This window comes from Rhineura floridana, chromosome 16 (genome assembly GCF_030035675.1).
Source record: "Rhineura floridana isolate rRhiFlo1 chromosome 16, rRhiFlo1.hap2, whole genome shotgun sequence".
Lineage (NCBI taxonomy): Eukaryota > Metazoa > Chordata > Lepidosauria > Squamata > Rhineuridae > Rhineura > Rhineura floridana.
The window spans coordinates 32,092,386-32,104,062 of NC_084495.1; the positions used below are offsets into that span (position 1 = coordinate 32,092,386).

An 11,677-nucleotide genomic window follows, 5' to 3' on the forward strand; every position below is an offset into this window, starting at 1 on the left:
TGTTAACTAGAGCTTGAGTGCAAACAGAACCCATCAACCAAGTCTCACAAACAAGATGGTATTTATTAGTCTTTCCCACTATTCTGTCTGCATTGTTAGCTGTTGCTGGTGTGTGTATTTGAGAGAGAGAGAGAAGGAAGTGGTGGTGGTGGTGGTGTGAATAACTTAAAGAAAGCATTTTATAACCCCAGTGGATTGCAACAGAAGAAACAGAAAAGATCTTCATCAAATGTTCCTGCTTTCCTTTATTCCACATTTTCACTTGCTCCAAAGAAGTCCTGTTGGCTTCAACAGGCTTTAAACAGTGGCAAGTGATGTGAAGATTTAAAGTAGTATTGGGATTATATTTTTAAGAAGTAAAATAATAAATAGAGCGGTGTATATTTAACTGGCAAAAATAAATGTTTACTTGAAGCACTCTCCAGGTAGAATTGGTCCACTCTTGTAAGAGAGAAATATGAATGAACATGGAAAGAATAAACATTGCATACTGACTCACCCAATACCTTTGATAAAACAAACCATCCTCCACCTGTTTTCCTCAAGCTATTTAAGCAAGAAATACATTTTGTTAAACCCAAGGACCGAATCTCTAATAAGATGCTTTCAGAAATTCTCAAACAAGCAGCTCACTCAAGGACGGATGCTGTTGCAGCTTAGCATTCCAAGTTCTGCTCATGGGGGTACCGTTTCTCCTTCTTGAAGCCAGGCTGGTTTTGGAAAGCTGTTTCTCCAAAAGGTTCCTCACTTATTCAACCTGATCTAACGGACTGCAAGGGCAGGGGGAGGGTGTTATTGGCTCTACATGCAGAGAAGCAACATGTCTGAGAGAATGTTCATGTAGTTGTCACGTAAGTCATGAGATCACTTGCAGAATCATACCCTATGATGAGGCCTGAGTTTTGTACCCTAACCTAAGGCTATTTCCTGTTGGCATAACTCCAATTAAAACAGCTTTGACTGCAAGCATTTATAATAATAAAAAAATTCCTGTGGTTTAAGATTGCTTCCAATTGGTAGATAAGGTATCATCACTAACTGCAAAAGCTTGAAAATCCCATCCGACAAGGTCCAGTTCTCTACCCGCATGATAATAAAAGGATTATTATGTCCGGTAACCTATTTATGAAAAGGAAACAGTGTGCTCCTTTCAGAAGCCATCAATTGCTTTAATAAGGAACTGAAAAGCTTAAGGAACTGAAAAGCTTGCCCTACTTTATATGCTGAGCACCATTCCAGTTGCATAAGGATTTACAATGGAGCAAAACAAAACTGGTTTTGTTGTAAATAAGAGCAATTTGTTGGGAAAAAGAAGGGGAGTGGGAAAAAAACCTTCCATCATTAAGTTTGCACCTAGGAAGGGGGAAAATGATTTAGAGGCTAATAAGGATCTATCAAGCTTTTGTCAATTGCATCAGATCCCATGTTCTAGGGAAAAAAGTAGGTGTTTGAGACAGCCAGGGTAAAGATTACAGCAAAGACACACAAACTAAGACATAGCAAGGGATAGACAGAGACTTTATGATATAGGGCATTTTTTATGTGTCCCAGATAAAATTAAGAATCTGTAAAACATGTTTGCTGCAAATATGTTTGTAAAACATTGGAGCTAGCCAGGGTATTGTTGCTGTTGTTATTTCCAGAAATAAAAGAGCTGACAGGAGGGGGGGGAATCCAAAAGCACTGCAGAAAATAGAGTTACTGTTTACGTGAGGGCAGATGAGAGTACAAAGGAAGATATAGCCCAGTAAAATGCCCTTGATAAGAAGCAGAAAGCATGGAACATGTGGGGCGAACTTTTCTGTCCTGCATCAAGATGCTTTCCTCCAGGCTGTTTGTTTCACATTCCCTGCAGATTCTCTAGGAGTCCGTTTTGAGCATGCAGAGATGAAGGCATGAATGGGCCAGGGAGAGTGCCCGTCTTCCCTGCTGTGTTGTCTCTTTCTTTCCCTCTGACTTGAGATGTGCTGGGCCAGGAAGTCACAGCCTCTGACAGGGGAGGAGCCCTGATGTGGCCCTCCAGATGTTGCTGAACTACAACTCCCATCATCCCTGGCCATTGGGAGTTGTGGTTCTGCAACATCCGTAGGGCCCAAGGATCCCTTCACCAGCTTGAGTTCATGGCTTCTGGTCACAAGGAGGAGGAGCGCCAGGGATGTGGAGGGGGAAGAGGTGGCAACCAGATGCCACTCCCAACAACACATGCATGTGAGGAAGGGAGGGGAATTGTTAAGGAGTGGCCGGGGTGTGGCTCTGGTCCCTAGATATGCTGCACTTCCTGAACGCATCATCATCAAGCTACAGGGCATGATGAAAAGCAGTGTCAGTGAGATCCCACCCACCCACCACCTCAGGTTGCTCAGGGCCCTACTTTGCATATATAGTTGCATATGCACATTTTTTGCCAATTTGTGTATCATGGACAAATCTGTATCGAGGATTTACTATGAACCAATTTACAGTTAGGGCTGGGTAAATCCGTCAATTTTTGGTTTCTCTCTGTTTCTCACCCCCCCCCCAAAAATCTTAACTTCAGTTGTCCATTATTTCTACATCAAGCTGCATTAAAAAAAAAAATCCTCATGAAAGTTCATCAGCATGTTACTGTGAATTTCTCCTTATATACACATTTTTTCTGTGCACCTGTGCCTAATAGTGCATGCTCGTATTTTATTTCTTACTAATATACGCATTTATATGCACAATTTACATGAATCTGTGCATTTTTGTACACATTCCTTGGCTGGATAACTGCACTGCAAAATATGGAGAAGGGCACATTTTGGAGGTTGGCTGCGTTTCAGTTCATTTCTTGTTTTGAAAAGTGCAAATTAGGTAAATTCACCTTTCAATGTAAACTGAATCCATCCCCGCCATCCCTATTTACAATGGGCCAATACAAAACTGGTTGTGTTGTAAATAAGAGCAATTTGTTGAGAAAAAGAATGAGGGGGGACGAGTCTTTTAAGTACCCAGAGGGTGCAAACCTGCTTTCTGTTCTGTCTAGTGACTGCAGCACCATGACCATTTTTTTCGGTGTTAGCCGTGAGTGGATAGCAACTGGATTTTGATAGAATCCTTTGATGTCATTGGGAGAATGAAGCAAAGTGTATGATTCCCTCCTGTGGGAATCAATGGGACTTTATAAATGCTGAACTTTGGGTTGGATCACACACCCCTACTTATTAAAAACACTGGGTAGTATTCATTGCTAGTTGTACTCAGAGTACACCCACTGAAGTTAATAAACATTACTAATTTAGGTTCATTAATTTCAATGGGCCTATCCTAAGTAGGACTTAGTTGAATACAACCCATAGTATATGGCCCTTTGACACCTGAGGTGCACATTTTTAGGACCCACTCTAATTTTTGTGATTTTAAGTTGCCTTTTGTTTTTAATGATGTATTTTAAACTGTTGTAACCCACCCTGGGACTCCAGGGTGAAGTGCTGGTAATAAATTAAAATAATAACGACAATAATTAGTCCTAGAGAAGCGGGTATAAGATTACAGCCTTAGCCTGCAATCCTATACACACTTATCTGGGAGTAATCCCCATTGAACCTGATGCAGCTTACTTCTGAGTAGACATGTATTGGATTGCAGCCTCAGGGCTCAATCCAACTCACCCTTCTGCCAGACTGGAATAGATGCTGCAGATTCCCAGCTGCACCGAAAGGTACCAGCTGCTCTGGGCTCTACCACCAGCAGCCCTCTGCCATGGCTGAGCCATGGTGCCACCAGGAGCCTACCAGTGCCTTTGAGAGTCCACCAGGCATGGCTAGCCCAGCAGAAGGAGGGCCAGTAGAAGCCCCCAAAATGGGGTGTTTTGGTGTTGTGGTGGGGGACTTATGCGAGATCCTCCTTGCATTCAGAGCCCTCCCCTGGGCCCTACTCCATCTGGACACTCTGCCGGCCAAAAGGCCGACACAGTAAAAAAAAATTGTGATGGGCCTCTACAGGGAGTGCTTACTCCCTGGGAGGCTGATTTGTGGGAGCCAGTGCTTCCCAGCCGGCTCGTGTGTGCAACTCCTGGTAGAACCAGGGTTCAGATCCCACAGAGCTTTCTGCCGGCTCCTCCTCTGCCAGCCCCCAGTCTGCCGTCTTCCCAGCATTTGGATTGCTCTGCCCAAGGCCAATCCGCTGCTGGGTGTGTGGGTGGAAAAATAAGACAGAGGATCCAAATTTCCCACCCATACACCCAGGAGCATAGCAGAAGGGAGGACTTCCATTTTAAGAGGAGGGAAAAGACATGTTTCAGCTCCAGGATAGATATAACCTCCCCCCCCTCCAATTTTGGGGGCATGTTGGGAGAATGGGAAGGCTTCAGATCCAAAGGATCACTGAACCACCCCAAACATATGGCCTTTTGGCCTCTACAAACGTCAGCGCTGGTAAGGGCAAGAGACCGATCTGCAGCATTTGGCAGCAGTGAGGAGAGGCCTCACGAGATGTGATCTCTGTCTCTGTGAGCAGACCTCTCACTCCACACTCAGAGAGGGAAATTCAGAGCATCCTATGGGTTGTATCCAACGGAGCTAGAGTAGGCCCACTGAAAGGAATGCACTAAAGCTAGCCATGCTTGTTGCTTTCAGGGGGTCTACCCTAAGTCTAAGTAAGAGGGTAAAATGGGAAGTGGTTGAGCATCTGCAGATGGTTGCAAGTTCTATCCCCAGCATCTCCAAGCAAGGTTAGAAAAGACCCCTGCCTGAAACTCTAGAGAGCTTCTGCCAGTCAGTGTAGACAGCACTGAGATAGATGAACTGACTCAGTATAAGGCAGCTTGCAATGTTCCTAAGACTAACATTAGTTATAACCCTATTGGCCCCTCGCACGCCCCCCCCCGGGGAATACAGAATTGCCACCTTGGATATCTGTTTATCACTTGTCATTTTTTCTGACGATTGTGGGTTGGGGATAGGAATATTTATATTTGTTCAAATCTAAAACAAGGGAATTAAATACAAGACCCTATATAGTTTTTTTGCAGAGAGAAGGATTTTAACTCAGTTCTAGCCCAGACTCCAAAGTCCTCTGCAAGGTTGTTTAAGATTAAACAAGTACTTTCCTTATTCAGGGCAATATATGGAAAATCCTATTAGTAGATCTGTTTGGCATAAATAAAATATTATGCCTGAGGAAAAAATGGGGGGGAAAGCCCCCCCTTCATTGTTATCCTCCAGCATGAGTAAGGTAAGCTCTTCTCATTAAACGTATAAAAATATCTAATTTTAATGCAGAAAAAATATATTACAGGTAGAGAGTCATGTTCTCTTAATTAGGCAAATAACCTGAAAAAAAATATCACTGAGCATTACGATGGTGTTAGGAGTTGCAGCATAGCGAAGGTGGGATATTGGATTATCAGGCTGCTTTGATTTCATGTTAAATGCCTTTTTATTAATGAACTATCACATCCCAGCAGAGGCAGCTCAGTACCCCAATTCACTGCTAAATTCTTAGTCCTTTGCAACATTTCATGTAAAAAAAAAAAGGCTAGGGTTGGGGATGGAGTAGAAGAAGATGAAGATGGGGACTAGGAGAGGAGGGGAAAGGGTGAAACTTATACAATTTACAATTCAGTCTATAAAAAAAGTCAGCTAGACTCTCCTTCATAAAGGTGGGCTGATTGTTGCCGTCAATGTAGCAGCTGCCCCTTCCAAGTGAATGCGGCTGACACACGGAGACCTATTTTACAATTCTTTTTTTTTTCAATTTCCAAAAAAAAAAAAAATACAATACATTAAAATAGATTCAGATTTCTCAAAGCAAAGCGCAACACTTCAGTAATAAGCTACTTAAAGTGCAAAGGCACTTTAATGCCAAAGGAGGGAGGGAAAGTGACGCCCAGTGGCTGCACTTGGTAACTGAAAGAGCTGTACTGACTGACAATATTTACAAAAGAAAAAAAGAGGAACAGGGAGCCGGAGAGAGGTTCTGAGGAGAGGGAGGAGAGAATTTCTGGAGATAATCTATTCCCTTATAAGTGTGGATGAGAGGAGAACCATTTCCCTAACATCCTTCCGCTGTCCTACTCCCCTCTGTGCCACCCCGAGGGGGGGGGATGAGACAAACGCTCTTGTAGAAACATTTGTTCAGCCCCAATTCCTAAAGGGCTGAGCGATGGGATGTGCAATGCAAGAAATAACTTAAAGGAAAGAGAGCAAAAAGCACCCATTACAGCCCTGGCATCATAGGAGATCTGAGGATTCAAAACGGGGAAACTCGAGTAAACTTGAATAAATCGCATTGGTTTGTCAAGTTCAGAATTGGGTTTTTCTGTGTGTGTGTGTGTGTTTTAAAAAAAGAAAACTTCTCCCCCAGTAAATGAATCCCCCAGCCCTCTCCACTCCCTTCACAGCTGGCTAATTGCAGTTTGTTTTTCCAGAACTTCGAGGTAGTCTGGTTCAGTCTGAAGTTTCCCTTGCAATAAAGGAAGCTCCGGTTTGGATTGTTCTGAAAAATATTTCCGGGGAGTCCCGTACAAAACTGTTTTATTTATCCTGTCCTGGCTTTGTCGCCTCGACTCAAAGGAAGGGGTGAACTGCCTTTTGGGGAGGGTACAAAAGTTATAATGGACCAGGCTTCCGCTGGGCAGCTCTTTGACCCTCTCCACAATGTTTTGATACAACAGCTCTGGTTCCCTTGAAAAGGCTTGTTTCTCCAGCATTTCGGCTGCCGTGATTGTAAATGCTAGGCCAGCAGAGTCCTCCTTCTTAGGGTCAAGATTGCTATAGCTGTACTCATGGAGATTCCTGTAGTAAGCCACTGGGTCTCCTTCTTTCTGCATGTAGATGGGGTTCTGGCACATCTGGCCAACAGGGGGTGGGATGTAATTATACACATGCCCTTCCGCTTTATCGTGAGCCTCGCTGTCGTAGCACCCGTACTGCAACTGGAAGGAGCTTACGTCGAGGTTGTTGGCACTGCTGGGCACGCTTGGCATGCTCTTGCGACGCTTGAGGACAAAGACAAACAGACCAGCCCCAAAACAGACAGACAAAATAAACACAACCAGCAGGCCCAAAATTAAGACCGAAAGAGGGACTTCGGTGCGCATTTCTGGATAGGAGCTGGGAAAGATGCTGAAGGCCTGTGGCACATCTGTGTTCAGATTTGGCAACAAGAAAGAAGAATCTAAGAGGTTGGGGTTCTCGGGGCAGACTGCCTCCTTGCTCAGGGTCTTGAGATGTCCTCCAGCGTGCTTGGCTGGAGAATCACAGATTACTTCATTGATAACAACAGGGGGCCCCGACTGCTGGTTGTTTTGCTCTGTGACTCGTTCAATCCAGTTCCTCAGCCCCATGATGTCACAAGTGCAATCCCAAGGGTTTTCTTGAAGGTCAATCTGGATCAGAGCCGAAAGCTGGTCAAGGACCCCTCGCACAGGCAAGTAGGAGAAATGGTTGTTCCTCAGGTTGAGTCTGGTCAGAGTCGTGCCCCCAAACACATTGTCAGGCAGGGACCTCAGCAGGTTGTTGTTCAGAAATAACAGGTGAAGGTTTCCCAGTGCATCAAAGGTGTGTGGCATGATATCCTTAATCACATTATACTCTAAATAGAGGTACTGCAAGCTGTGCAGTCCTTCAAACATAGAAGGGTGCAGGATCTCAAGATAATTGCCATTGAGATAGAGTCGCCGTAAACTAGTGAGGTTAGAGAAGGCACCTTCCTGAATCACTGCAATCCTGTTGTTTCCCAAATGCAACAAATCCAAGGAGCTGTATTCCAAGAGATCTGTTTTATAGACAGTTTGCAAGTAATTACTTGTGAGATAGAGTTTCTTTGGACTGGTGGGTCTGGGGTGGAGATCAGAGATGTTGACTATTTTTTTCTCTTGGCAGTTGACATTCAGCCCATTGTCGGCACTTTGAGAGGTGCAGACACAGACGGTTGGACAAGTGAATGGCACAGGGGACTTAGTCTGGTAAACCATGATAGGCCCAAAAATCTGTCTGTCTTTAGACACTGTGACCCGTGGGGTTGGACGGTTCCTTGTTTTGGGCGGGCGACTGGATTTGGGGGGTCTGGTGGCACCTACAGCAGAGTTAGCAGTTGGGGGGAATCTCTGGAAATGTGTGTCAGAGTGGGAAGGGTGCTTCTCCTTCTGGCCAGAGTCTCCTGCACTTTTCCGTGGGCAGAGATCCTGCCTCGTGAGTTGCGTGACATCTTTGCCATGCAGCCTGAAAGGGGTCTCACAAACTATCTCCCCAACGAAGACTGTGATGGTGTCCAGCCAAGCCTTGAGAGGCAGAAGGTCACAGGTACAGTTCCACGGATTCTCCTCCAGCTGGATCTCCATGATGCCTCCAATGTGCTCCAGGACCCCAGCAAAAGGCATCATCTTCAGCCTGTTCCCTCTGAGGTCCAAATGAGTGAGCAGGACAAAACGGAACACATTGCTAGGGAGCGACAACAGGAGATTGTCATTGAGGATCAACACTTTCAGTTTGTTGAGCTTGCTGAAAGCTCCAGCCTCGATGGCACTGATGTAGTTGTAGTCAGCCTGGAGGTACTCCAAGCTCTCCAAGCCTAGGAAAGTGTCCTCTCGTAGGGTCTCCAGCTTGTTATTGTTGAGGTGCAACCTCTTAAGGGTCCGAAGGCCTACGAACGCCCCAGCTCGGATCTCCTGCATGTCGTTGTTGCCCAAGTGCAGGGTCACCGCATTGGAGTAGTTGACAAATTCATTGGGGTAGAGGCGGGTGAAGGCATTGCCATTGAGGAAGAGCTGGCAGATCTTGGATGGCGGAGGCACGAGGAGGCTGACAGTCGTAAATCCCTTGTTTTCGCAATTAATGTTTAACACGTTCTCCTTCTCCTCGCAAGGGCAGCGGCTTTTGCTGCAAATGTCTTTGGTAGGCTTGCGGCTCTCCGTCGGCCAGATCCCAGCCACTGTAAAGACACTGAGCAGCCAAGCACCCTTCAGCATCTTTATGCCCCGTCCAGCCCAACTCCTGCAGGGACTGTCAAACCTGGAGGGAAGTGCAGAGGGAGGAAAGCAGAACCCTGGTTACAAACAACCAGAAGGTAGAAGCTGAAGACGCGCAGCGCGATAGAAACATGCTCACAGCCCCACTTGGAATGCATCTCAGAGCCTCCGCCCTCCAAGAGGACCTTCTCCACTGTTCACATCTCCCCTGTCATCTCCTACTCGGTTTCTTCACTCCGTCTCCTTGATCCCACACCCTCTCAAGCAGCTCCTTCCGCTCTTCCCTCTTCCCAACCCAGCTTCCCTGTTCAACGCCTGCTCTGCCTGCCACCCCTAAACTCCTGGGAAGGTGAGGGGAAAGACGCAAGAAGCATCAGCCCATGTCCCGCTTCCCTCTCGCATCCCTGCTCTCCGTCCTCCTGCATGCCTGACCTGCATGACCCTTCATCTCTGGAGCTCACCTCTGTCTCTCCCCCTGCCCCCAGCCCCATTTTTCCCCTGCCCTCCCCTACCATGGAAACCCTATCTAGGCAACCCACCTCAGCCTTTTTTTTTGCCCAAGTCAGGAGCTAAGCTCATTCCCTTTCCACAGTAATCCAATGCTCTCCGCACTGCTGCTGCCCCCTGCTTTCCACCCGCTCACTCATTGCCGATCCCATCAAGGGATCAAGAGTGGTAACCAAAGCCTCGGTTGGGTCCTGTCATCTTCCAGAAGAGCAGAAAACACTGAATCGGAGAAGAGAGACGCCCGCTCCTCTTTTTCTCCGTCTCTCCTTCTTTCTGTATAATTCAATCACTTACTGTTTCGCCCAATGGGAAGGATGACGGGGGGGGGGTACGTGAGTGTAATGGAATTAATGCTGTCTCTCTCACACACACTTTTACAAAAACAATCTATGAACCTAGCAGGCTCAGGTCCCTTGAACATCTTCACTCTCCCCCCCCCACACATTTGGAGTATGATCCCAATCAGTCTTACTGTGCCTGAGATAGGCTGGGGTTGGGGGGAGGGGGGAATTCATAAGGGAACTGAAGTCTCTCCCCCTCTCCATCCCCACCCCACCTTTGATGTCGGTAGACCTTGCCGCTGTAAATCTTTTGACCTTCTTTGCTGTCTGGCTCAATGTTGTGGGGTTATTTTTTTGGGGGGGGGGAATACACTCTGTCTCATATTTTGCACCTTGCTCGACAGGGATAGCTGAGAGGAAAAGATAGAAAAGGAAGGAAGATCCAACGCAACTAGAATTTCCTCTCCCTCTCAATCTGGGAATTCCGATCATTGTGCCCCTAAACTCTCCTATGCCCCCCAATTCCTAGACAATTTAAACATAGCAAATTTGGGGGGGGGTTGAGAAGACCTCAATGTACCAAAGTCTGCTCCAGGCATCCAGAACTGTGACTCATCCCTCCCCCTCCAAAAAAATTCATCCCTTTCTCTCCCTGAACTCCTCTTTCTCCGAGCCCTTGCTCGGACCCTCTTGGGCTGGGAAAAGAGGGGTTCTACGGGGAAGAGATCAGCGACGCCTCGAGACCCTCTTCGCTCCCCACGGAACCCTATGAAAGCCCTCCCCCGCCAGAACCACCACTTCCTTCAGGTCCCTGTCCGTTGCCCTTCTCCAAAAGGTGGGCAAGGTCAGCGCTAGTCCTTCCCCGCCACTACCAAAGCGCGTCTCCCACAGAGCTTGGGATGAAAAGAGTCCGGGCGGGGGAAGGCTCGAAGGGGGCAGGCAGGCTGGCTGGCAAGCCCGCCAGGGATGCGGTACTCACTCATCAGGAGGAGCGGAGGCTGCCCTCCGTCGCCTCTGCGCGCAGCCACCACCAAGACGACGACTTCAGCGGCATCCTCCCCCGAGGAAGGCAGAAGAGCGCCGCGGAGAAGGACCAGAGGACCCCAGCCGGAGCCTCCTGCCTCCTCGGGGCGCGCGCCCGGCCGCCCGCGCGCTTCTCTCTCCCTCCGAGAGCCGCTCGGCGGGACCTTTGCAAAGCCGCCCACCCCACGGGCTGAAGCTGCCGCGAGGGAAGGCTGGGGAGGGGGGGAAGCGAGGCGAGGCGTGGGCGCCGGGAGTAGGCAGCGCCGCCGGCTCCTCTCGCCCTGCTCCGGCTCCGACGGCTGCCCAAACACTTTGAACGGGCAGCCTCTGGGCAGGCTCGCCTTGGACCGAGCTGGGAGCTGACGTCACGCGCGGGGGTGGGATTGCTGGGGCAGCTGGGGGAAACGCGGGGCGGAGACTCTTTGGAAAAAAGAAACATCAACTCTGGCTTCTCGTCGCGGCCGCTTTTCCGGGCTGGCACACGACGGCACGTCTCCCTGCTCCGGCGCTCCTACACGCCTCTTGAAGACCCTCGTCGTGCGCACCCCATCGCTCCTCCGGGAGCGGGAGGAGACAGGTACTGCAAGCCAATTAAGGGTCCCGAGCATGGGGGGAGGGGTAGAAACCCCAGCCCACCTCTCTTACGACGCCAGTTCTGCTTGGTTGGTAGGATTCGGGGGCGGCTCTGAAAGAGCCTTCGGAAGCGCCCTGCTGGGAGCTGTATTTTCTTAAGGGGGCCGGGAAACTTAGCTCCGGGAGGGTTAAGCTGCGGTTCCCAGGGTTCTCCTGAGGGAGTGAGAATGTGCTTTTCAAAATGTGCTTTAAACTTGTGGTGCCTCACAGCCTGCTCTTTCCCTACAGCGGCCAGCCAGGAAAGCGCAATAGGCAGCTTCCTTATCTCGAGTCCGATCACTGGCCCATCTAGCTCCATATT

At 48.3% G+C, this 11,677-nt stretch overlaps 1 protein-coding gene across 1 annotated transcript; it reads right to left on the bottom strand.

The window, feature by feature from the left end:
- Positions 1-5,210: 5,210 nt before the first annotated feature.
- Positions 5,211-11,348, bottom strand: SLITRK2 (SLIT and NTRK like family member 2). The gene is made up of 2 exons (XM_061598779.1): positions 10,700-11,348; positions 5,211-8,975 (listed from the first exon to the last, which is right to left on the bottom strand). Exon 2 carries the CDS (start codon positions 8,930-8,932, stop codon positions 6,359-6,361), a length of 2,574 nt encoding a protein of 857 aa, XP_061454763.1. The 5' UTR covers positions 8,933-8,975; positions 10,700-11,348; the 3' UTR covers positions 5,211-6,358.
- Positions 11,349-11,677: the final 329 nt, after the last annotated feature.